Raw genomic sequence first — 24,752 nt, 5'->3', positions numbered from 1 at the left:
AGAAGTCACTTTCTCTGGAAGGCAGGTCGTGGAGACAAGGCTGAACCTATTCTGGAAGCAACCTTGAGAGGTGGTCTGACAGTGGGAAGCTGTGAGGGGTTTTTCTGAACTCATGTTGTGATTTGGATCTTCTCTGGCAGGGTGATGTTGGACTTGCAATGGGGAAGCTCTATGGCAATGATTTCAGCCAGACCACCATTTCCCGCTTCGAGGCTCTCAACCTGAGCTTTAAGAACATGTGCAAGCTCAAACCGCTGCTGGAGAAGTGGCTGAGTGATGCAGGTAGGTGACATTACATGCAGAAATGCCACCAGTCTTGGCCAGGACGAGAGGGATCCATCCAGGAACTTCCAGTAAAAGCCAGGAAAATCAGAGCTGGAGCTAAGACCTCTCAGACCTGTGGCTGGGCTGGTAACAGACTGCTTTCCTCTGTGGATCACACAGCGGGCTGCATAGCAGCCTAGATAGCAAACCACATCTGTCCTTTCTCCCTGGCAATCTGGGATTCACGTTGCCATTTGGTGTCTGGGGCAGTCCTTCCTGCATCGCCTCTTGCTCTGTTGCATGGCCTGGGGCAAACCACTGGGCTAGTCCATTCAGTCCCTCCTTGTCTAAACTGGAAAGAGTAGGAAGGGACTCCTAAAGTGCTCAGAGATCAGCCCATGAGCAGTAATTAGAAAAGGAAGGTATTACTGCAAGGGGAATCCCCAGCAGCATTGGGCTGGTGTCCTCTGCTGGCTGCAAGCCACTGTAGGAGTGGCATTAGCCTCATGTGCTTCACCCAGCCTGGTGAAGGAGCTGCGTGTTTGACCAATTTATGTCAGGAGGTGTCTCAGCTACATGAGACCTGATCCCAGCGGTGTAAGTCAACACCTTTAACTGTGTGAAATGAAATCATTGGAAAATGTGTGGTCCCCATCAGAGCAGGCTGGAAACCAAGCTGGAAAAAGGAAAAATAGTGTGTTGATTAAAATTTTAGCACTTAAATTTCTTTTCTAATTTGGACCAAGACCATGGATGGATTTGGGACTGTTGAAGCAATTTTAATCATTTCAGAGGAGGGATCCACAATGAAGGAACATTTTAGGAGGTGTACTTTAGGAGGTGCCATAGTTCCCAGAAAGGATCTAGGAATTAAAATAATTCTTGAATATCTCTCTTCCCCTCCCTCTTTCCCCAGAATCTGCTCCTTTGGATTCTTCTATGAGCACTCCCAATTCCTACCCCTCAGTGAATGAGATGTTTGGACGGAAAAGAAAGAAGCGAACCAGCATTGAGACCAACATTCGCTCCACACTGGAGAAAAGATTTCAAGATGTGAGGGGAAAGTCTTTCAATGTGTTATGAACTCTGTCTGAGTTTGGCATTTGCTAGGTCATAGTAGCACTGAATCCTACAAAAAAAAGAGATCTTGTTTGTTTGTTTTGATAGGAGGTTAGAAAATGCTTGAAGGGTTTAACAGGGAAAGTGTCAAATCCAGAGAAATCAGACCCAATTATTTCCTTGGTAAATGTTGTTTTAAAGGAATTATAATTTCATTACCACACTTCCCTGTTATCTTCCACTGATCAGTGCCCCAGCTAAAGCTGGTCTCCTGCACCCACCTCTTCTCTTTGCAAGTTGCAGGCGTGTGCCATGAGAACTGTGTGGCCACGGTGCAGCACGGAAACGGACGGCCCGTTAAGCAGGTGTTGTGAGACCGCAGAGCTAGCTGCTCCAGATGCTGCTCCTGAATCATTTCGGAAGTGGAGCCTTTTACTTTTTAAGCATCACGATTTTCAAGAAAAATTACTATAGAGAGCAGAGCTTTAAATCAGTAGGACTAAATTGTCCATTGAAAACTTTTCATCAAAAAAGTTTTTGACCAGCCCTCATTTTTTCTTGTTTTCTCCCTCATATCTGATAATATAAAAATTTCCTCCTAAGACTGTTGATGTGAACAAAAGACAGTCATTGTCAGATTATTATGGGCACCTCATTTTTAGCTAGTACAAGGCATGTTTTGTAATGGCAAAACTGTCTTGGCATCTCCATGCTAGGTATTTTTGACCCTCAGGTCTCTGACTTGGATCAAAACCCATGGAGCTAAATGCTGTCAAATGCACCCGAAAATGAGTGAGTCAGGAGAAAGGATAGGTACTATTATTTCCCTTTATAAATGAGGGATGGAGAAAGAAAGAGAAGAAATGGCTCTTCTGAGATGGTGCAGGTAGACGTACAGACAGCACTCAGAGCTGGTGTGTCCTGTGCAGCAATGAGAAGACCACCAGTCATTAGCTTCCCCCCAAGCAATGATTTAGAGCGCTGTTAAGATCAAAGAGCGTGGTGCTTTATGCAATAACAGGGCCAGGGACTGACTCATCCCCCACTGATTCCATGAGACTTGATATTGAATCAGAGGCACTTTCTGCTTCAGAGAACGTAATCTCTCACCCAAATATTTACCCTTTGTCTTAGAAGCAAATTTTCTCCCCTCCCCAGTTTACATCCAGCCTCACCCTTGCCCTCTTCCTTTCCAGCAGAAGCAGCATACATTGATGCTGTAAGTTACAGCTCTTTGGGGCTTTCTTTAACCTCCTGCCCTTTCTTAGCAGAACCCCAAGCCCAGTTCAGAGGAGATATCCTTGATAGCAGAGCAGCTCTCCATGGAAAAGGAGGTGGTTCGGGTCTGGTTCTGCAACCGGCGCCAGAAGGAAAAACGGATCAGCTGCCCGATGCCATCCCCCATCAAATCGCCTATCTACAATTCCAGACTGGTGAGAGACTTTGGATTAAGGAGTTCTACATGCCATCCCAGACAAGAAGGGAAAAGGGTGGGAGGGTACAGCAGGGTTTGCTGGAAGAGGAAACAGGACAGGACATTTCCTTGTACGCACAAGTCCCTGAGTTGCTGGCAAGCACACTCCACACCTGCATGAGTGTGCAGAGAGGCAGCTGGGCTAGCCACAGACTGGGCATATACACAAGTTTGTTGTTTTACCTGTGCAGAAAGGCAGAATACACTTCAGTAGTGCTAGCTGTCCTTCTCTCATGTCGGACATTCACGTTCTGGCAAGTGTATTTTCATTGCCAGGAAGGATGAGGAAAAGAGAAACTGTTGTGAGAGTTGGTGAAAGTGTGTCCTTGTAACCTACTGTCAGTGGCTACTGTGGATAACAAGCTGCTATTGCATTTCTGCTAGTTAATTGTTGCTTAGTTGCTTCCACATACAAAAGCAGCAGGAACCTCCCTACAGTGTTGTTAGTGCTGGAGCACAGGTGAGTGGGAGGGAGAGTACGTATTCACAAGCAATATTTTTATCTTGAAATCTTCTGGGTTTTGGAATTATCCATCAGAAGGCAGGCAAACATCACAAAAAGTTTGGTCACTTGTTGCACAATACATTTGGTCTACAGTCACAAACACAAAACGCTGCTTGCAAGCCAGGAATCTTTAAAGTAGTAGCTTTGGTGAATAATTTTCCTGTGAACACATTGTACAAAGTATACCTTTGCTCATCAGTCATTCTGAACAACATGTTGCCTGTAGTTAGAGTATCACAGTTGAACAACAAATGCCCTAGGCTCACTGTGATTGCAGCCACCAAATTACTAATTGTCGCCTGAGAATTCTCACCCATCAAGGACTCCCTAAAGGAAAAGAGATTATTTGTGCCCAAGATCAGAGTGAGCTGGGAAGTTTCTGACTAGGAACATCCAGTCCAAAACATCCAATGCGCAGTGGCTCCTACCAATGGGATCTCAGAACTTCCAGAAAGTTTGGCTTGTGTTTGGCAATTTCAGGCTTTTCCATAGCTGATCCATAAATTTAGACCTGTGTAGAGAGGGTCAGGCATATGTAATACTCATTCTCCGCATGGCCCTGGATATGAGAATGGTGCTTCTACACTGGAGAATGAATAGAAATATCTGTGGGAGCCTCAGATGTAGATAAGAAGTCTGCCTGGGAGCCAGCACACTCTAAAAGGAATGTGAAAGGAGTGGCATTTTGTGATCTATACCCTCATAGTGCCAAGTACTTACTGTTTGCTTCTGTTTCTCTCTAGGTCTCTACCTCAGGGTCCTTGGGGCCCCTCTCCGTCAATCCGGTGCATAGCACCATGCCTGGGACTGGTAAGTCTTGAGAAACCTGCCTCACCATTCCTTCCCTCCTTCCCCTGCTCTTGCTCTCTCACTACTTGGTTTCTAGGTCACATGCACAGGCCACTCTTAGTAAGACCCTTGGGTTTGTCCAGGGAAAGTATCCCCACATAACTAGTGTACAAGGGATAAGAACAGCCGAGTCTTTCTCTTGGCTGGAATAAAGACATGGAAATCTTCCTGGACACGGTAACATTCCCAGGATAATCCTAGGCAAATTTTACTGGAGTGTTTAGGTTTGGGAGCCAGGCACACCTAGCAGCCAAACAAGAATAGTGCTCGGGGCCAGGTTACACTGTCAGATCTCCTTCGAGAAGTGTGATTCACATGAATAGAAAGCAAGCGCTACAGAGAGAGCAGTCCTGGAGACCCCCACCTTCTCTGTGGCTGGGGCACAGGTTCTGCCTTGCTGCTGCAGGGCAGGCAGTGAGCCAGATGAATGACAGGATGGGTACAGGACGGTGGAAGTGTCTGGGCTTGGGCTGTCCTTGGCAGGAAAAGGAGATCCCAGCCTTATTCTGCTTTCTCTGCTACGCAGTAACATCATCGTGTTCTCCAGGGAACTCCAGCAGGCCCTCATCCCCCGGCAGTGCACTCCATGCCAGCAGCCCCGGCACAGCCCAGAGCAACTCCAAAGCTGCCATGAACTCGTCCGGTTTCAACTCTTCAGGGTAAGGCAGCGGGGGCCCACAGCTTGCTCCTGGGCAAGGGCATTGGAGGGCTTGGGAGAAAAGCAATGGGACCTTAGAGAAGAACGTGCAAGCCTTAGAGACTCCAGCAATGGGGAGCTACGTGGTGGCACGTTCTTACATGAAGCTTCACATCTAACCTGAAGCTTCTTGGGATGTGGCTATTTTTCTGCTTGAAGACAAACAGTAAATCAAGTTTTGCCTGAAAAACTGTACAGGTTAAAAAAAGGAAAAAAAAAACCAAAAAAAAACCCCCAAAAAACCAACCAACCAACAAAAAACAAAAAAAAAACCTGAAAGAAACACTGGCCATAAGGACTGTCCTAAACTAACCCCTTGTGTGGAGGAAGCAGAGGAAGGGTTATTTTGCCGTTTCTGCTTGGATAAGCCTCTCCACAGCCAGTTTTCTCTCCTGCAGTGCCACCCAGAGAGCTCTGCTGCAGTGTAACTATTCCACAGTGGCACATGAAACAAGAACAAAAATTTTCCTCTTCCCTTGCCTTTAGATGCTACAAAAGCATTAAGCCACACATATGGGCTTAGAACCTTTCTGGTTATTTCACTGAACGTGCCTCTGCCACAGTCTATGCTGCTCAGGCCTCTCTGCACTTGTAGTTTCTGCTACTCATTGCACATCGCATCAAGGATGCTGTGTTAGTAGGAAAGCAACAGAGAGCAGAGGGCGTTACCATAGCTGCTAGGCTTTGTGTCATGGATCATCCCGTGCCGTGAATTAGACCTCCTCTTACATGGAGGAAGTCCAACAGCCAGGTAGTATGTGAAATCATGAGCATGATGGAAGATGTTGCTTAGAAAGAGAGGGGTTTTGCTATGAGCTTCCTATAGGAGCAAAGGATCATTTGCTGGCTGCCAAATCAAAGTAAGGTTACAAATGGAATAATAATGATTTTTATTTCAAGGGGAAACTGTTAACAACATGGCAATTGTAGCTCTTATTCCCTGTGTTGCAAACAGATCTTGGTACCGATGGAATCAACCTACCTACCTCCACTGAGATGACTCCTCCATCACGTGTAAAAGGAGCTCTGACTTCTAGCTATGGACCAACTTCTCTAGGAACAATGCTTGGGGCAACATCTGGCGTTCCAGTGCCTTCAAAATGCTGCCAAATGAAGGTCTTGTTTAAGGGAACCCATAGCAGCAGAACTCTCCAGGGACTCAAGCCACAGCTGACCTTCCCCAAGGATTCTCAATGCCTACAGTGACATTATAACACTCTTCCAGGCATTCACTTCGAGAATGAGCCCTTGCTTAGCACTATCAGCATGAAACACTGCCCTCTGCTTGCAAATCTCTGCATTCACACTGGATTGCCTGGCAATCTCTGATCTGGAAGGATTTCTATGTCAGGACGCTCTTTTCCCCTCACTCATTTCAGAGCTTCCCATAAGAAGGGTCTATCATGCTGTTACTATCACGCACACATACCATAAACCCCCAAACTGAGCCGAGGTTACCCAGTTCATTTCACCAGAGACCTGTGTCTAGATGTGAGCCTTGGTTTTCAATAGACTTCCAAGGTCAATGGCACTGTGCTTCATCTACTACCAAACTTGCTTTGCTTTGAGCCATTCTGCTCTCTTTCTAAGGGTGTTTTGTTTTTTTTTTTCTTTCTTTTTTTTTTTTAATTAAGTATTTTAAAGCCTTCTTATTTTTTCCTTTAAAAAAAATTGTTGTCTTTTGCAAAATTTGTGTCCAGGTCTTGTTATTGTTCACAGCTGGCCTCTGCCCCACTGGAGGACGTCACTGTTAGAAAACCTTGGGTGAACTTCTGACTCCATTGAACACAAAAGCAGTTTGTGTTGATCTGATGGTACAAGGATTAGTCTTGACCTTCCCTTCTTTTTTTTTACTCATCCTTTGGGTTTTATCTGACACCAAGTGAAAATAACCTCTCTGGAGCAGAGGTGTGCATGTGTTCTGGTCTTTCCTGAATTGTAAGTAATGTAGCTTGCCTGTTCTCTGCAGCATGCTCCTCTGTTCCTGGAAGGACAAGTCGTATTGCTCAGGTGTGAATCTTGAGGTTTGTGTGCGCTAGTGTTTCTAAATTTCCTGAGATGCCAAAGTGTAGGAAACTTCAACTTTCACAGCATATCACCAGGGAAATTGTTGTTACTTTGCAACTCTCCACTTGAAAAGAGGTAGATATTTAATTTTGTTAAAGTAGACTTGAGGAATGCAAATTCCTGGTCAGGTTGTCTATGGGTACAAGTAATTAATTCAGTGGAACTAGAGTAAATGAGTATCTTGTTCACAGATTGTAAATAGACATTTTTCAGTAGTAGTCCTTTTTTCTAATGGCTTTTTTTTTTTTTTTTTTAGATAAATATGAGGGTTGGTTTTTTTTTTAAGTAGAAATTATCCTGTGACAGTTCTGGGGAAAAAAATATTTGATTCATTGTTTCTTATCCTACTCATCCAGTCCTGTGATGAATTATTGCTCTAGGGAGTCTATGGACCTTAAGAGTTTATCAGCTACCTTCACACAAAGTATTGAGCCCTGCGTGCACATTGTATATAGAACCGTGTTTGTTGTTTTGAGTGGGGTCTTGTTACAGAAGCAGACACTGTTAATATTGAGAGAGGACTGGAAAAGATAAAGTAACATTTATTGAAAATTTGAAAATTAAGAAAAAGATTTCTCTTTTTAAAATAGTAAAATAAGTTTTTTTCAAAACGCTCTAACACAAAAAAGGGAGAAACTGTATTTCTGTTTCCTGGATTTCCCCCCACCACTCATTTACCTCTAACTGAAACACTTTCATCATATCTGTTTTTCACTGGACACATTAAAATTAAATGAAACTTTTTTTTTCAACAAAATCTGTTGTTATTTAAAAAACATTTTATATTGGGAAAGCAAGAAATGTAGATGGGAAGTATTAATCTAACTCCTGATTGCTATGGCCCTTCTTTCTGCTATTAATTAAATTCTCTTACATGCTTGGAGGGTTGATGTCAAGCCTTGTTCTCCATTGCTTTCCAACTATATTTAGAGATGTGAAAGGAATTATTTGAATGTAGTAATTCTAAAGCTAAGCTGTGACAGGTTTGGTACAGCTGTGCAGGTGGGTTTTCTAGGCAGATTATGTAACGTTCCCATTAGCGTCTCTGACAGGGGCTTCCCTGCGAGAACTGCCTTCTACAGCTAGAGTGACAGCAATGAAAGGTGAGAGCTTTTTCTATCGTGTGCATTAATCACACGATTCTTGAGGAAAAAACAAAATATTCTCCAGCCAAAAGAGTAATACTATAACAGTATTTTTAAACTAATGTGCTACCACAACTGCATTTAAACTCAGCTAGCTGGTCGCTGGGTCAGCTGCAGGGACGGATCATGCCCACATGCCCTCCCTGCGCCCACTTTACTCCTGCCTGAATATTTAAAGATTAGCAGATAGGAAGAACGAATTTAAACCACCGATCTGTACCTTTAGGATACCCTATCTTATTTTACTTCCTGCATGACCTTGGACAAATGACTTAATCCCCATTAGGCAATGGTGATGATAATCTTTCCATTCTCCCAGTCCTCAGTTTATGCTAAATAACGTAGTTCATGAATGATGAACATCACATCTGATTCTGCTGCCAGCCATCATAGAAGACATGTATTACACTGACCAACGGCAAAGCTCTAGTTTCCAGCTTGTTTCTATTGCAAAATTCTCGAGTTATTTCATAGATTATAAGCAATTTTTTAAAAGCTCAGAAGTGACCATTCTCATTGCCTTCATAACCCTAGCCTGCAAATTTTACCCAGTAATTCCTGCATTAATCCTATACCTGGTAGCTGAGCTGTAACTTGGCTACGGATTTCAGTTGACAGTCCACTTAAACACTTGGTAAAGGCTCCCAGAGGTTTGTGAGCCTCTTTGTCAAAAGAGACCAATAATAAAGTTGTGAAAGGCAGCTAACTATTTACAATAATATATTTACAAGTTGCTGTACATGTATACACTGTTATAGTACAGAGAAGACACATCAAGATCAAAATCTGGCTCTTAACTGACAAGGACTATTCAATTTAATTTTCAGAAATTCCTCTAAGGAATGTGCTCCCACAAAAGCAGCGTGACACAAGTTTTGCAATAGTATTTCTGAAAGCTGGGAGGGAAATTACAAATGTATTAAATGCTGAATAAAAGTATCTGCACATTAGTACTGCATCTGAGATCAAAGCCAAGCTGTGCCAGGTGTGCAGACACATCATGAAAGTTGATCTGCACTGAAAAGTTTATAAACACAATAACAAGTCTCACAGATTTATTGATAAACTGATCCTGAATAGGAAAACAAACACTCGCAGCTTGTTTGTTTCACAAAAAGCTACAGTTGGAAGGGAAAGGTCTTCATTCCCCTGTCTTCTAGGAATACTTCCACTCTCCCTGGAGCATCTAAGGGATTAAAAATATACCGAGCAGGAAAGTCCAGCTTTCCAAGACTAGAAAGAGTCACCTCCCACAGCCATAGATAAACAATGCAGGGAACAATTGCCCACAAGCAGATGTGCCTCATATGTAAGAACTCATGTAATCTCTTAAACAACCTGATCTGCCACCAAGGCAGCCCTTGTGCCTGAACAGTCTCCATGCTCCCTGTCCCTACTCTTCTCTTGAGGAGAAGCGCTGCTCTGCTCTTCCACTGTTAGGACTCAAGCATTAGCGACGTAAACCTCAGGTGCAAGTGAAGAGCCAGCTGTCAGCTGAGTCCCTGTCTAAAAATACCTCTGTGGGTCCCATCCCTATCGCTTGTGAGTATAAGGGGTGCAACCCCATTCATCTTTTATTTTCATCTGTGGTCTGGTCATTCACAAGCTCTCTGGAGAAATGAACCAGATCCCACCCAGCTCCAAAATCAAATCAAGGACTCGGTATGCCTTTGGAACTCATGGTCTGTCTGTAGGTAGACCTCTCTCTCTAGTGCCTGCTCTTCTCTGCCAGAGACAACTGAACTGGCATCCTCAGAATATAAAATGGATGAATACCCCTGACTCTCCTCTCTGTCGACAGATGCTGGAGCGCACTCCAGCGTATAGGAGATGCACTCCTATTAATGACTGACATCAAGGGTGACTTTTCCACTTAACTGCTGTAGCAAAGGCAGAGCTCTAAGCGAGTGTGTAGACCAGGTAGGAGGTGGGGTACCTGATACATCCATGATGTCTAGCAGTGCCCAAGTTCAAGCAAGACTGGGAAGGGCTGGAAAATTAACAATTTGCTGTTGGTATTTAATTTCTTTTATTGTTCATTCCCCTTTCTTTCCTCCTCTGCTTTCCACCTGTGAGGAGAGTGAGTGCACCTGGGAGAACAGGGCTCTCCTCCTTGCCCTTCCCAGTTTTCCCTGTGGCCTGAAGGGAGACTTTGAGTGTTTCTAAGTGCCCAAATGATCCCATCAAGTGCCCTCATCATTCCTGAGGCTCACAGCCTTGGGATTTACAGTCCTGGTAGAATTAGCAGAGATCCTAACACTCCAATACAATGCCTTCAGTAGCTGACCTTAAATTGAGGCTCACTTTTACAGATACCAGGAGGGACTAGTGCCCGAGCTGCAGTGGAACCCCCTTTCTCTGTGCTGGGGGGTCCCTGCCTGCACAGCCTGTGGGCTTGCTTCAGAGTGGGGACCAAAATGCTGGCGAAGGAGAGAAAAATCAGGAAGTTTTAGCTCAAATAGAAGAGCAACCTATAATCTATGTTCCAACCAGAAGCATATTTTAACGTGTTACCAGAGCTTTTATAACAGAGACACACCCTATGGAGTGCAGCACACACAACAGACGTCAGTGACCATAGATGAGGCCTCTCGTGCTCTGAGTGATTGGTTTCACTCCCAGCGTAGAGCTCTTTGGCTGTAGGGAAGGCTTGTTTTATTTGCGGGACACAATCTCCTTTAGAGTTTTTAAAGCGAATTGAATAAACAGAAATTACATGGTACTGATGCTGAGTTTGCTGTCAGGGCTTAGAGGAAGCGCAGCCCTTTCCTGGTTACTCTCTCCTGCCTCTGCCCAGCCCTGGTTCTCGGTCCCAGCTCAGCTCCTCGCTCACTCATCCTGTTCGGCACGTTCTGTGTCACATCTCCTTGCGCATCCCGCACCACTCCCCAGCTCTGGACCCAAGCAGTCCCAAACTCACTGACTCCTGTCCCAGCCTCCCCTCCCGGCAGTCAGCACAGGACAACACGAAGGTGGGCACTGTAAGCCCACCCCAGCCAGCCTCTGTTTTCAAAACCAGGTACAAAACTTGAAAGAGGACGCCAGGACGCTATTTTAAAAAACAACAACAAAAGGCCAAAAGCACCTCCCGTTTTGCCCGATCCAGTTTTATTCTCCACTTTATTCTCCTTCATCAGGGAGAAAAACATTCAGCTAAATTAAAATCTAGGGACGCTATGGGACTACTACAGCCGGGAGGGCTGAGGCTGGATGGGGGTACCAGCCCAGCTGGCACACTCCAAATGCCTGTCCTTATTTCTCCTACCCTCTTCCCCCTTCCCCGCACTGTCCCCCTGCAGCACGGCACTCTCCCTGCCCCGGGGCACGCAGCTGTGCTGCCCCGATCCCTTTTCGCCTCCGGGGCAGGTAAGCGGGGCAGAACAAACGGGGATGGGGAGCGGAGGGGCAAGGGATGCTCAGCGGCGGCTGGAGCAGGGGGAGCATCCTCCGGGGGCGTGGAGACCCGGGGCGGGGGGAGACCCTCCCCGGCAGGACCTGCCCCGGCCGGGGGCGGGGAGGGAAGGGGAGGGGAGGGGAAGATAAAAGCCTCCCGGTGCGCGCCGGTGCCGCCTCTATTCTCGGGCAGTTCCGGAGCCCGCAGAGCCGGAGAGGGGCAGGTCCCGGCGGGGCAGCGGCGAGCCCGGGGTAAGGAGCGGGCAGGAGGGCGCTGGGCAACCCCGGGGTAAGCGCCGCTCCGGGGGCACCTGTCTGCCCCCAGCCCCACGCCGTGAGGGGGAAGGGGTCCGGCCCCCTCCGCGGGTGTCCCGGCCCCGGGGGCGAGCGGCGCCGAGCGGGGCGGGAGGCGGTCGGGGAGGGCTGAGCTTTAGCTCAGCTGGGCTTTAGCTCCGGGGGTGCTGGGATCTTTTTTTCCCCGCACACGTTCGGGCCTTGGTAACGAGGGAGGGTTTGCGGGGAAATGGTGCTGAGGAGAGCACCGTGCCCACGGGAAGGGCGTGAGGCGTGTGCTGGTGGGGTGGGTGGGTTGGTTTGTTTGGTTTGTTCTGCTCGTGTGTGTTTTAGGGTTCGTTGTTTTTTTTTTTTTCCCTGGGATTTCCGCGAGCACGCTGGGGTGGATACCGAGGCAGATGGTCTGGATGAACAGCCCTTGGCTGACATGCTCATAGCGTCCTCCCTCTGTGTTCAGCAGGATGGTTTCCATCGCTCTCCAGGTGACCTGCAGCCTTGTTGCCTGGCTGTCTCTGTATGCCTGCTTCTGCTACTGGAACAAGCACCGTTCCCACGAGTGGAACTGTCGCTTGGTCACCCTGCTGCATGGGGTGATTGTCACCTGCCTCTCGGGTTATGTTGCTCTCTGGGATGGCCCCTGGCCTCTGACCCACGCAGGTATGCCTGGAGTATTACCCTGACACATGTCCTTGGCGTGCAGCGTGGGCACCTCTGGTTACGGGGGAAGTGGGGGGCTGATTGCTTTTGCTGTCTGTTCTCTTACATGTATGTTTTTGGGGCATGTTTGGGGCAGGATTTTGTTTAACTTCCTTGCTTCTTCTCCAGCCCTTACCATTTCTTACTGTTTATATTTTCTTTTTTGTTTTGTTTTGTTTTATCCATGTACATATTGAAAGTTTTCAGGTTGGCAGCTTGAGTTTATTGCAGTATTCAGTATAGCAATGTGTTGGGAATAGAGTAAGTGCTGCTCACATCTTTAAGGGTGTAATAACTCCTGGCCTTTCCCTGTGGCATTTTGTTTGCTGTTTTCTATCATTAAATCTCAATTAGTTCTGCTAATGGGGCTCAGGCTTTCCATCCCTGCTTTCTAAAAGGGTGGAGAAGAAAAGAGGAACTAAGTGTGGCAGGATGGGATGGCCTGCCTGGGTCTGCTGGGCAGGCTGGAGTGTGAAGGGAGAGCAGAACCAGACATCCAAGCTTCCACTTGGTCCGTAGGATAAGGCTGGAAACTAAGGAGGAAAGAGGCATACTCACAACCTGTCTTAAATAAGACCCCAGGCTTACGTACATCTTTCATTTCAGGTTCACCAAACACACCTCTTCAGATCCGTGTGCTGTCCCTGACCTTGGGTTACTTTATCTTTGACCTGGGCTGGTGCCTATGTTTCCAGACAGAGGGGGACCTAATGCTGTTCCATCACACACTGAGCATCTGTGGCATGATCATGGTGCTAGGGCTCGGGAAATCTGCTACTGAAGTCAATGCTGTTGTATTTGTTAGCGAGATCACCAACCCACTGCTCCAGACCCGCTGGTTTCTGCGGAAAATGGGGCATTACCACTCTTTGCTGGGAGAGATGGTGGATTTCTTCTTTGTGCTTCTCTTCCTGGTGCTGCGAATCGTGGGAGGAGCTTTGATCATGTATGCGATGGTGACATCCCCTGATCCCAGCTGGCTCCTCAAGGCTGGAGGCCTGGCCATGTACGTTGTATCTTTGGGGTTCATGGTTGAAATCTGCCGCTTTATCAGGAGAAAAATGTTGAAAAAATATCATTCCTGGACAAGCCTGAGGAGTATGAATTCACCTGTGAAAACTAACGGGCACTTGACAGCTCACTGACAGCTTGTGGATGGCAATCCCTTGGGCTAGGGTCCTGGCTACTGAAGGAAAAAGAACTGTGAAAAGAACTCCTAAAAGTGGTGTGGAATTGACTTTCTGGCACTGGTCTGCTACCCTTGAAGGAGATGAATCAGCACTAGGAACATGGGAGAGCTGACGGAAGAGGGGTTTGAGTGGAAATACAAGGAACCTGGCATGTCTACTGAACTCTGATTCCCTGACTTTGGCAGCAATGGTACATTCTCAAGGAGGGTGGCAATGCCAGACCTATTCAGTCTGCAACCAGTAATTGCACTGTCTGTACGTTCCATAATCATTTTGGAGGTAGAATTACTTTACAGTGTAGAGACAGAAAATCAAATCCGAAAAATCCCATCTTCCTACCAGTGGAACCAGGTAGGGGTGTGACCTAGCAAAGATTTACTGAGCCTTGCTCTCCCTTAATCCTGGCATTGGACAACATGCTTGACTAAGTACTTGGATGAAAGCCTGTGAACAAGATTCAAGTGCTTGCAGGGGTATAGTGGAGTTGTCCTTTGAGTGTGTGAAGTGATGGTACTTAAGGTGAGGCGATGTTTTACCTCATTTGTTTTTAATTATACATTTCTTTTTTTTTTTTTTTTTTTAATACTTGCATTCAAGGAGACACTGATCTTAGAGCAGTGTGACTTCACTGGGATTGACTCAGGCCCTTGCAAATGAGTCAAGAATTAGACTTGTGTCACTGAACTCCATCAGCAGGTGTTCACCTAGCCTTGGATTGCTTTAAAAAATAAATCATTTTGTGGTTGAGAGATGATAGAGAAGAGCCCTCTCTGGAGGCCTTTTCTGTTCTGGAGTTGGCTTATTTACAAGCCTCTTAAGCTGAATGCATGTCTAACAAGTCTAATACGTGACTATATTTTCAGGAGTGATAGTAATGTTTAGGCAGATCTCAGTGGAACATCTGCTCCATACCAGCAGGTCTTCGAGTATGGACCAGTTCTCTTGTTTTCTTTACCTCTCAGAATTGTGTTCTGACATTTCCCCTGGGGTTTCAATGTGAATTTCCCTCTATTTAAGGCTGCAGTTCAGATTTATTTTCCCATAAAAGCCTCACTTACAGCTGAGAAACAAATGGCCTTGTGTTGCCCTCAGGCTTAGCACGGCTGGTTGCCTTTTCTTCCTACTTTCAAAGCCCTTGTGTAGAAGAGCTTCTTTCCTGTGTGGCTCTTGCTGAAGTGAGGTGTTACCCCTGCTGCAGAGGTGGAGGGGAGCAGTGGGAATACAGCTGCTGTGGGGATGCAGCCTTACTGGCTCCTCCATGCCCCTTATCTCACTAACTTTGGCACTGTTCAGTGCAGATATCTTCCTTGGCTGGGGGTTAGAATAAGGTGGCAGGAGAGATTAAAAAAATGACATGAAATAACATAATTTTTGACACGCCCTCTTAATGCATTGCAGCTGTGAATCCAAGCAAGTTAGCAGGCTAATATGTTTAGAAAAACAGAAGCCTTGCACTCCTGATACCTTGGCAGCATGGCTCTGGGGGCCTGGCCTCGTGAGGTATGAACTCTTGCCAGAGTCGCTGTGCTCTTCTGAAAACCCCTATGAGCGATGAGACTTCCAATAAAGTTATGTTCTCTTTTAAAAAATAAATGATTGCTGTAATGTTCTTTTGTTCTTGGTCTTAAAGAGGCAACTGAAGTTAATGCTGAGGAAAACAGGCTTGAAGGTAGCCTAAGCATACTAAGGCTAGTAGTCACTGGCAGAGCTCTGGCTCGTGCCCTTCATGCAGTTCAGGAAGGAGTGAGCTGGTGGGGAAACAAGCACAGACTGAGACATGTGCTCTGGCGCTCAAGCTTGAGGTGTCAAGGTCAGCTGAAGCTCAGATTTGTGACTAATGTACCCATAACCTGCCTTGCCAATGAGTCACGTTCAGTATTGCAGGGAACTTAAGAATGGGCCGTTAAACTGAGGTGTTTGCTCTGGATGGATGCAAGGTTAAATTCTGGTCATAGCCTACATCCCAGGTTGCCTTTTTTTTTTCTCTGCAGCACCAATGCCTCTCTGTTGCTGCATTTCATCCTAGGAATGACCAGTTCAGAAGGCATGGGTTGCAGGGTGGGTTGTCTACACTATCTTTGGAGAAGCAATTGAAAGCATGAGAACACCTTTGGTGTTATGAGATGTTCTAAGCCACTGCTGAGTGGCTGTTTCCAGCTGAGAACCTGCTACTGCTGGGCCAGGACTCTGCTGTCTGGAGTAGAGGTGGGCCTGGGCTTGGCTTCCAACAAGAAAACTCTCTTCCTTCAGCTGAGGGACAGTAACCAGTGCACCCAGCTTGTTTGCATGCCAAAGACAACCAATCATGGTTACCCTGTGAGATCTGAAGCAAAGTGCGTGCCCTCAGGTGGTCATGCACCATGTCTCATCTAAGGATAGTTTTAGTGTTAAACCCTCTAATGTGATGCTAGAAAAGCATCTGGCTCCACCCTTGATATCCCATTGGATTTCTTATTTGATAACATTTCAAAGAATGTACTTTTTAATACAGGTGCATGATTTTTATCTGTCAAATATCCTTGAGGGCTTTTACAGCCACAAAAAGCAAGCCTATCACCGAGGAAGGCTGTTGGGCTCTTGTATATTTCCAGCTCTTGTATGTTTCCAGTTTGTTTTTGGACAAGAAGCTTCCCAATGTTGGCAAGCTAGTATGTTGTGTGACCCGTCAGTGTTGTAAGCTCTTGTTAGAATAGGTACAGAAAGAAGAAAGAATGTACTGCTGAGGGAGGGTGTAGCTATACTAAAATAGGTAGCAGTGTGCAAATAACTGTTAGCAGAGGTTCCTGTTCTGAGCTGTTTTGCTGAATGCTGTTCATCTGCCGGCAGACTGAGCCAGTGCAACTCAGCCTGCCTATTTAAAGGGCTGACTCTGTAGAAAGCAAACAAGAAAATTAGTGTATAAGCTGCATCTAACTTCTGGTACAATCCACTGGGAGATGATTTAACTTGCCAGCTATCATCTCACTAGATGCAAATTTTGCACATCGTTATGACCTAGAACAAAAAACCCCACAACTCCTTCTCTATTTTCTGCCTCAGGCATGAAATGGTCCTTGCCTTGTTAGGACTTTCACAGTGCTCTTCCGTGACCATCTCTGTTGTTCTTTCTGACTGCTCAGTTTTGGTGCTGTGAGTCAACATTAGCCCTATAGCTTTTGGTCTGTCAACACTGTTCTTTATCCTAAGCTAAATATTAGAACAGCTCCATCTCATGTGTTATGGAGGCTGTTGGAGGGGGCCTGGTGCCTGGTCCAGCAAAGGTGGAGGAAAGCAAGATGAGACCTAAGATTTGTCAGAGAAGCAAATGCATAGTTAATGCTGGTGAGGATGTCATGCTGAAATAGCTGAAGGATGAGCATCTTGTAGCAATAGGAACCTGTGCCTAGCCTGAACTGGAAAAGTAAGATAAGAGATAATCTGTTTCTGGGTGTGAGAGAGTGTTTTGATTGCAACTTACGAAAGCAGTAAGTGTGTTGGTTGGAGGAACACTTTTGCAACCTACTTTAAGTGTCCTGCATAAGCCCTGGATTTTGCTGCTCTGTGGATGTAGATGAAGGGAGGAGAGAGAAAAGATGGGTTTTAGCACTGAATGCTTGTAGTGAGAAGAAACTGCTAGGCTTTGTAACTGCTGCATAAGCATTGGATCAGAGGGTATGTTTAGGGCAGGGCTGTGTGCTTTCCCAGCCTGCTGAAGCTGCATGCTGTGTGCTGTGCCTGGATGATAAACCCCGCGGGGTATGTTACCTTGAAGCTGGTGCTATACTGGCACAGTTTTGCAAGTTCTGTAGAAGAGGTGGTTCCCATCAGGTGCTGCCTGGGCATGAGTAACGCAAGCCCACGTCTGCCTGCAGCCGCGTGGTCATGCCCGTTATCTCTGGGACACGTGAGGTGACTGAAGCGGGTCATGGGTGCGTGGGACTGATTTCCTGTGCCCACAAGCTAAAGCGATGCTGTGCCTGTGCCCGGTGGGATCATGACCTGCTGCTTCTATGAGTAGCAGCCTGCCGGGCGTTGACCCGATGCCCTCCCTGCCGGAGAGGCCCGCACACCTGCGAGTGAGAGCGGCGGGGGCCAGCCCCGAAGGCCACCAGCCTCTCGGCTGGCTTTAGGAGGGATGCGCAGCCGGGCTGCAAAGGGGCGGCGGGACCGGTGCGCCCCACGCCCCCCGTGCGGGGCCTCCCCCCCGTCCCCGTGGCCCCTGCCGTCCCTCCTCCCCGCCAGCAGGTGCCCCTCGGCCGCCGCCCGGCCCGGCCGCCGCCGCTTCCTCTTCCCGGGCGCCGGGGGGCGGCGGAGGCGCCGGGCCGGCCCCAGCAGCCGCGTCCCTCCAGGTGGGTGCGCGGGGCCGGGGCGGCCCCGGGAGGGCTGCGGGAGCCGGGGCGGGCGGAGCGAGGCCGGCAGCCTTCCCCCGAGGCTTGCGGGCTGCAGCCGCCGGGCGCTCCCCGGCCGTGCCGGGGGCACCTTCCCCCGAGGGCGGTGTGGGGGGGGGCCCGGCCCCCGCAAAGCTGCGGAAGCCGCTGGAGAAGAGCGGGGCCGGGCGGCGCGGAGGGAGCGGTGCGCGTCAGGGGGCCGGCCCGCGGGCAGGTGGGGCGAGCGCGGCGGGGAGGGGGCTTCTGCATGCCCAGGGGAAGGCTGGGGTGGGCTGGGCAGGCTGCGTCCGTGCTTGGGGCACGTTGTTTGGGCTCTCTGGGCTCCTCCATGTTCTCATTTGTTAAAAAATAAAAACAACAAACACCCCAAAACCCACAAAAGAATTTAAAAAACCCCCCAAAACCACAAAGGAGATAACGGTGCTTTGCTGGAGGTGCCCACCCTAGTTTTTAATCTCTTTTGGGGAGAGCAGGGCTGTTCTAGACTGGATTTTTAGGCATATGGAATTATCCTAGAGCCTGCTGTTGTTCATGACGCCGTTGCTATGGGTGGTACAAACGATAATATGATTACTGCTGGTTTTATATTTAGTGCTGTTTTTAAGGGATATCGCCCTTTCCAGTGTGCAGGGACAGGTGTAATTCACAGGTGCAGTATATGTTGTATATGCTAATGACAAATGTTGAGCTTTGACGTGCAATTGGAAGGTAGCCCCCATCTTTCTTTCCACAGAATTGAGAAGCATCTTTTTCGTGAGTAGGTGTGGAAAACACCTCAAAAGGTTTAAAAGGTCGTTCTTCTTCCTTCTACCAAGCTTCTCCATCTGGTCAATCCCTTTTGTCACATCAGAATTCTTCCTGCCTTATCTGCTCTGACTGTAAATGCATACGGACCTCAAGTCCCAGGGATGTCAATGGAAACACCTGGTCAGAGCAGTTAATCATCACATCCTTATTTCCCCATGTTCCCAGGGCCCATTATACCATAATGGTTTTGTTTAGCCAGCCTACTAAGTCATTCCTGGTAATACTTGCAACAGGCCAAACAGGAAGGTCGGGCATTGCAACTCTGACTCCTCGTCACGTGAGGCCCTTTTGGGGTTCCCCAGCCCTGGGTGTGAATCCAGCGCTGGTCAGCAGGTACCAGCAGGACCAGTGGTGCTTTTGCTGTTACGCAACTGGAAACTCGTATATCCCAGAGCGTGACTCAACTTCTTTTGATGCACTTTGCTGAATGCTCGGTAGTAATGAGACACATCTTATATTTGATGGAGAGGTATTATAAATATGAACAAGATGTAGGTATTAGAGTATTACGTATTTGGGGGGCTTTTATCCGATCACCCTTTGCTGGGGGATGCTTTCTTCTGATCTGAGCTTTGTCCTCGCATGCTCATGAAGAAGCTTGAACTATGTGTTGTTCCACTGTAAGTTTTCCTGTGGATTTTACAGTGTTGTTTTTTCCCAAATTGTCCTGGAAATGTGTTAATGCTAGAAGGTTAAAATTCAGTAGCAGGAGGAGATGGCAATGCCTTTGTGTTTCTCTTGACTTATTTGCAGTTGGTGTCACTGCAGTGGGAAGACTGATTAGCAGTGGACCTAGCAAGAGACTGTTTTTTTTGGGTTTTCTTGTTTTCTTTGTTTCAGGAGAGGAGGAACCAAGCTAGCAAACAGCATGACAGGGTGAGTAGGTCAGGTGGGGCAACACAAGCAGACCAGTCAAATGCAGATATATGAGCAGGGAAGAAAAACAAAGGGGCAGGAGTAGCTCTGGATCAAAGCCTCATTGCTGGATGTGGCACTCCTCAGCCTGTCCCTCAGGCAGTGCAGATGAGCACTAACGTATCCCAGCAGATCCTGCATCGTAGACTGGTTGGGGAAGTCTTCCAAGGTGCATTACCAAGTCGTGGTACGTTTTCTGTTCAACCAGGCTAGGAACTCGCTGCCTTACAAGGTCATCACTTCTGGTGCGTCTTCCCACAGCTGAGGTGACACTTGTGGGGGGGTCTGTGTGCTGGTGGCCACATGGTGAATCTGCCCTAATTCTCAAGGATACCCTTCTTTGATGTAGGCCTTTCCCCAGGGGAACTGCAGTTCCTCTGCAGAAAAGAATTGTCAGGAACAAGCAACACCATCAGGAGACAGCACAGTACACTGAGTGCTGGGATAGCTACAGGTGAAATGCTGCACTGAGTTGTGCTAACACTGCTGAAGACTAGACCTTCTGATGCATTTTGTCTTGTTGTTCCTGTGACAGGATGCTGTTCCCCCTGCCTCTGCGGGTAGCCTGCAGTCTGCTTGCCTGGCTTTCTCTCTACACTTGGTTCTGCCATCGCTACAAGCACCGGAATTACGAATGGAGCTGCAGGCTGGTCACGCTGACCCATGGCATCCTTGCTACCTGTCTCTCTGCTTACGTTGGCTTTATTGATGGTCCCTGGCCTATGAGTCACCCAGGTAAGTAATGAAAGTTGTGGTCCCAAGTCCCCCAGTGGGTGATGGCACAAAGTGGGGTTCTCCTACCACCTCAGTGTCCAGCCCACTTGAGGAATGATGATTGTAATGATATCTGAGCTGCTTTGTGATGGAAAGGACTAGTGAAATGGAGAGACTGGTACTGTATTTTGGGCTAGTGTAATGGCCCTCCCCAGCTGCAATCTGGCAGAGTGTGTGATCACGTTGTGTGGCCATTACGTGTGTGCAGCTGTTAGACTAACAACTATAGTATTGTGACTTGTCTGACTTCTCCAGCTGAGCTGTGATCAGTACAAGCTAATACCAGCCTGCCAATGTGGAAGGTGAATACCCCTTCCTTGTCTTGGATCCTGCCTGCTTGTTGCCTCCATGCTTTAAAGACCCATCTGGTGTCTTTGTGTTTCAGGAACACCAAACACAACTCTTCAGGTACATGTGCTGTGCCTTAGCTTGGGCTACTTCCTCTTCGACCTTTGCTGGTGTGTGTACTTCCAGACAGAGGGTGCCCTGATGCTGGCCCACCATCTGGTCAGCATCTTGGGCATCACAGCGTCACTGGCACTCGGGGAGTCAGCTGTGGAGGTGAATGCTGTCATCTTTGGTAGTGAGATCACTAACCCGCTGCTGCAGGCCCGCTGGTTCCTGAAGGAGATGGGGTGTTACCACAGTTTCACAGGCGATGTGGTGGATTTCTTCTTCGTGGTCCTCTTCACTGGGGTGCGGATTGGAGTGGGGGCCTGGCTGATGTACTGTGAGCTTGCTTCTCCCAGACCCAGGTGGTACATGAAGCTGGGTGGCGTCATCATGTACGCTGTCTCCTGCGTTTTCATGGTCAGCATCTGTCGCTTCGCTAGGAGGAAGACCATGAAGAAGTACCATGCTTGGAGGAGTCGGAGGAATGATGAGTTATACTTGAAAACTAATGGACATCTGAAAAACCACTGACTGGATGCTGAGTAAAGACTTCCTCGAGTTCACAATCTGGCAAGAAGGGGATCATGTCTGAAATGCCACTGTCGGGAGAGGAGCCAACACACGTTAGCAATTCTGGAGCCAAATTTATCCCTGGCATAACTCCACTGAAATCCATGGAGCTATGCCACGGATTCATTGGACCTGCAGTGTGTGGCCTGGCAGAGGCTGGCTCAGTGTGTGTGTAAGCTAAATGATGTGAGTGAAAGAAGGGCTAATTTTACAGACTAAACATAACTAGTCCAGCAGTGCAGGTGTAAACAGTAGTGTTAGTAGCTAACTCCTTCAGCACTGGTAGAATCTTGGAAGAGAGGAGAAAATAACACTAGATCTTCATGTTCAGTGTCCTATACAGTCTAGACAGCTAGAGTGACTCTTCATACTGTTAAGAAGCAGCATGTTCTAGTGTTTCATCAGAGTTGGGATTCCTGGCTCTTCCACCAACTCGTTATGTGACCTTGGGCAAGTCACGTAACTCTAACTCTGTGCCTAATTTCCCCATCTGTGAATTGGGGGTGATGGAACTGATCCATCTGTGTTATGCACTTTCAGATCTTTGCTTGAGAGGTGCTATATAAATACAAAATGATGGTTGTTATCTGCACTTTGTTCATTATCCATGCGTTTCCTTTGGGAGAAACGATTTTGGTGGTTGAGCTAGAGTGTGACTCTAGAAAGAACAGTATTTTAGGCAGGTTGTTGTTTCCTACCCTTTCTAATTCCTTTTAATAACTTATTAAATAACATATTGTTAACTTATTTTTCAGTAGTGTCCAGAAGCTCTAATCAGCACTGGCACCTTGCAGGACTAGGTGCTCTCTGAATACACCCAAAGACACAGCCCCTGATGTGAAATACTTTTCTGACTTTTTCCCTCTTCCTCATCCCTGACTGTTAAAACTCCACCCACCTCCTCCAAATACTGCTTTTAGCTCCCTGAGTGACCAACACTCTCTGTTATGAGAAGCCCCATCAGGACTTGCCAGTAAGTGGTTTTCTGGCTGATGGACCAAGCCCTTATTTGTCTGCAGAATGTGAAAATTCCTTCTGCTGTGCTTATTGGCCCAAATGCAGGCGTAGCATGGAGCCAGCCTGAGACCAAACGGCACGCCTTGAGGTTGTCAGACAAGTACCTTCCCCAAGCTGTAAGTAACTTTTAAAAATCAGAACAGTAAATGCAGAGTGTTTTACTGCAGCAATCTGCAAACAATCTGTACTTGCTGGCTTTGGCAGTCTAAAGGGAACAGGGGCTGGAACCTGATCTGTAGTGAAGGCTGTGTATTTCTGTTGCCCTTGAAAGTGACATCCCAGATTCAGATCAGTGTATCTGAATCCAGAGTCTGCCACGGTGTTTGGGGATAGTGGGGTACTGTAGGTGAATGCCTGGGAGCTCTGTGGAAAAATGACTGAAAAACACTTGAAACTAGCATTGATGTTTTTCCCCAGGACCATAGATACCAGTTTCAACAAGAGTGTTTCCTCAGATCCAAATTGTGATTTCTGGTTGAAGAGTGGCCAACATGCATCTTGAAAACGTGGTGGCTAAGATAGAAGAGACCCACCTTCAAATGTGTCCTCTGCCCTGTTCAAGCCAGAGACCTGACCTTGGCTTTCTTTCATCTGAATTGGTGCCTTGACCCCTGGGCTTTGAATTCACTTCTGCATCCCTGATTGGATCTGGGTCAAGTGAGCATTTATAGGGTAAGAGAGACTTATTTTACAGCCTAATAATTAAAGAAGCGAGAGGCACAGAATCTGGCCTTCTTAAGCAAGAAAAAGCGAACCTGACTGGGAGAAAAAATAAGCATTCCTTATCTGGTCCCATTTGCAGGGAAAAACTCCCCATTTGGCAGCTTCTGGTGTTTATTTCACTGCATGTTTTTAAGCGTTGTTCCTTTGTAATTGCTGTCATTATTATGATCATTTATTTTGAGCCACAGCACCAGGCCTCCAGTGCAGCTCAGGTGCCAGTTCTGCTGTGAGCCTTGCCTATTGCAGCCAAAGACCTGAGAAGCCCAAAGCACTTCAGATTAGCAGAGCCATCTGATGGGTGAGCTGGTCCCGAAAAGGAAACTTGACTCATTTAGCACAGCACAGTGATACGACTATTGAGCCTTGAAGGGAGACAAGAAGGGCTGCTTGGGGCTTGCTGGTTCTTTCCCAGCTCTGCTGCTGCTGTCAGGCACGTCAAGGAGCCTTTTTGCCTCAGCTTACCCACTTTATTAAGTGGGGTACAGTATTACCTACCTCGTGGGGTGTTTTAATTTGTTAACACTAAGCCACCTTTGATGAATGCTTGGTGGTCTGTGTCAAGCTGTGTTGTATAAAGGCAAAATGCTGTTGCTTTGAGTGAAGCACTTCTCACTATGACCCATCATCAGTACTTTGTCACCTAAACATGGTACTTCCCAGCATCTGGCTTGCCTCACAAAAGCAGGAGTCCAAGGTGTTTTGCAGTGCTGCTTATGGGTAGGAGTCAAAAGGAGTAAGCTAGACACGTGTAAAGATCAGCCATGCTGCTTCTTGTTCAGGTGGCCTCCCAAGCTGAAGAAAGGATGTCTGGTGGGCTTTCCCTGGTAAGGACTGCAGTAAATCTGGAGCCAAAAGAGTTTCAGCAGCCAGCCTGACCAGGGAATAAGGGCTTTCAGCAGCAAGTCCTGAAGAAATGTAGGTGAAAACAGCCTGTTCATTTCTTAGTGCAGCTGTTGACTTGCTCACCAAGAAGAGTTTCCTGAGCAGTCCTGATGATTTCCACTCTGACCTCTGCTGAGGTTTGGCGTGCAGCTTAATGCATGGTTACAGTACCTGCCCAAGTGAATAAGGATGTCAGTTAGTGACTACAGGTATCTATGAAACACCTTGTGTGAAGATGTTTTGAAAGATAATGCACTTAATGGCACTGTGGTCCCCTTCTTCGAACAGGGGGGAAACTTGGTTGGAAGAAGTAGAGCACTGTGATCAATGTTGAGGCTTTAGAAGTTAAACAAGGGCACCAGAAAACAAAAGAGCAATTAGGAATGGCTTTATGAGGTAGAGCTAGCAACTGTGTCTCAGAGCAGGGCTTTGTAGTCTGTCTAAAGGGCTCCAGCATAGAATCACAGATCCAGAAGAAGTATAACCTTTAAGCTATGGAGCACATGGTGGGACCTGTCCTCAGGCTAGTCCGTAGTGGCTAGAGCAATTTGTAAAAGGAAACTGCAGAACTAGTGTGAAATAATAACTTGTGTTTGAATTACTGTGTAATAGCAACTAATGTTCCACCAGTGAATGGTGTAGATGCTTTGTATTATGTTTTATAAAATAAA

The 24,752-nt window shown here is 47.2% G+C and overlaps 3 protein-coding genes across 4 annotated transcripts in view; all 3 read left to right on the top strand.

Moving 5' to 3' along the window:
• The window catches only part of POU2F3 (POU class 2 homeobox 3), a 40,566-nt gene extending 34,723 nt beyond the window's left edge, over positions 1-5,843 (top strand). The window contains 6 exon segments of the mRNA XM_068418364.1: positions 141-282; positions 1,181-1,317; positions 2,595-2,756; positions 4,046-4,112; positions 4,678-4,810; positions 5,804-5,843. Coding sequence (XP_068274465.1) covers positions 141-282; positions 1,181-1,317; positions 2,595-2,756; positions 4,046-4,112; positions 4,678-4,810; positions 5,804-5,843 — 681 coding nt within the window.
• A 5,844-nt stretch (positions 5,844-11,687) lies between these two features.
• Positions 11,688-13,956, top strand: LOC137673531 (TLC domain-containing protein 5-like). The gene is made up of 3 exons (XM_068418376.1): positions 11,688-11,705; positions 12,208-12,404; positions 13,050-13,956. The coding sequence occupies exons 2-3, from the start codon at positions 12,209-12,211 to the stop codon at positions 13,586-13,588; spliced, it is 735 nt and encodes a 244-aa protein (XP_068274477.1). The 5' UTR covers positions 11,688-11,705; position 12,208; the 3' UTR covers positions 13,589-13,956.
• A 3,932-nt stretch (positions 13,957-17,888) lies between these two features.
• TLCD5 (TLC domain containing 5) lies at positions 17,889-24,752 on the top strand. Of its 2 annotated transcripts, none has more exons than XM_068418308.1 (3): positions 17,889-17,961; positions 20,258-20,457; positions 20,882-24,752. In XM_068418308.1, exons 2-3 carry the CDS (start codon positions 20,259-20,261, stop codon positions 21,418-21,420), a joined length of 738 nt encoding a protein of 245 aa, XP_068274409.1. In that variant the 5' UTR covers positions 17,889-17,961; position 20,258; the 3' UTR covers positions 21,421-24,752. The 2 variants fall into 2 exon arrangements, with proteins under 2 accessions (XP_068274409.1, XP_068274410.1); XM_068418309.1 differs by lacking the exon at positions 17,889-17,961 and adding an exon at positions 18,153-18,214.

The sequence above is a fragment of the Nyctibius grandis genome, chromosome 25, assembly GCF_013368605.1.
Source record: "Nyctibius grandis isolate bNycGra1 chromosome 25, bNycGra1.pri, whole genome shotgun sequence".
Classification (NCBI taxonomy): domain Eukaryota; kingdom Metazoa; phylum Chordata; class Aves; order Nyctibiiformes; family Nyctibiidae; genus Nyctibius; species Nyctibius grandis.
The sequence above is the reverse complement of the archived record's forward strand: the minus strand, read 5'-3'. Positions and strand labels throughout refer to the sequence as shown.

Coding starts and splice junctions, on each gene's coding strand:
- LOC137673531 (XM_068418376.1), top strand. CDS start 12,209: ATGGTTTCCATCGCTCTCCAGGTGACCTGCAGCCTTGTTGCCTGGCTG. Junction 12,405..13,049: donor CTGGCCTCTGACCCACGCAG/GTATGCCTGGAG, acceptor CTTTCATTTCAG/GTTCACCAAACACACCTCTT.
- TLCD5 (XM_068418308.1), top strand. CDS start 20,259: ATGCTGTTCCCCCTGCCTCTGCGGGTAGCCTGCAGTCTGCTTGCCTGG. Junction 20,458..20,881: donor CTGGCCTATGAGTCACCCAG/GTAAGTAATGAA, acceptor TTTGTGTTTCAG/GAACACCAAACACAACTCTT.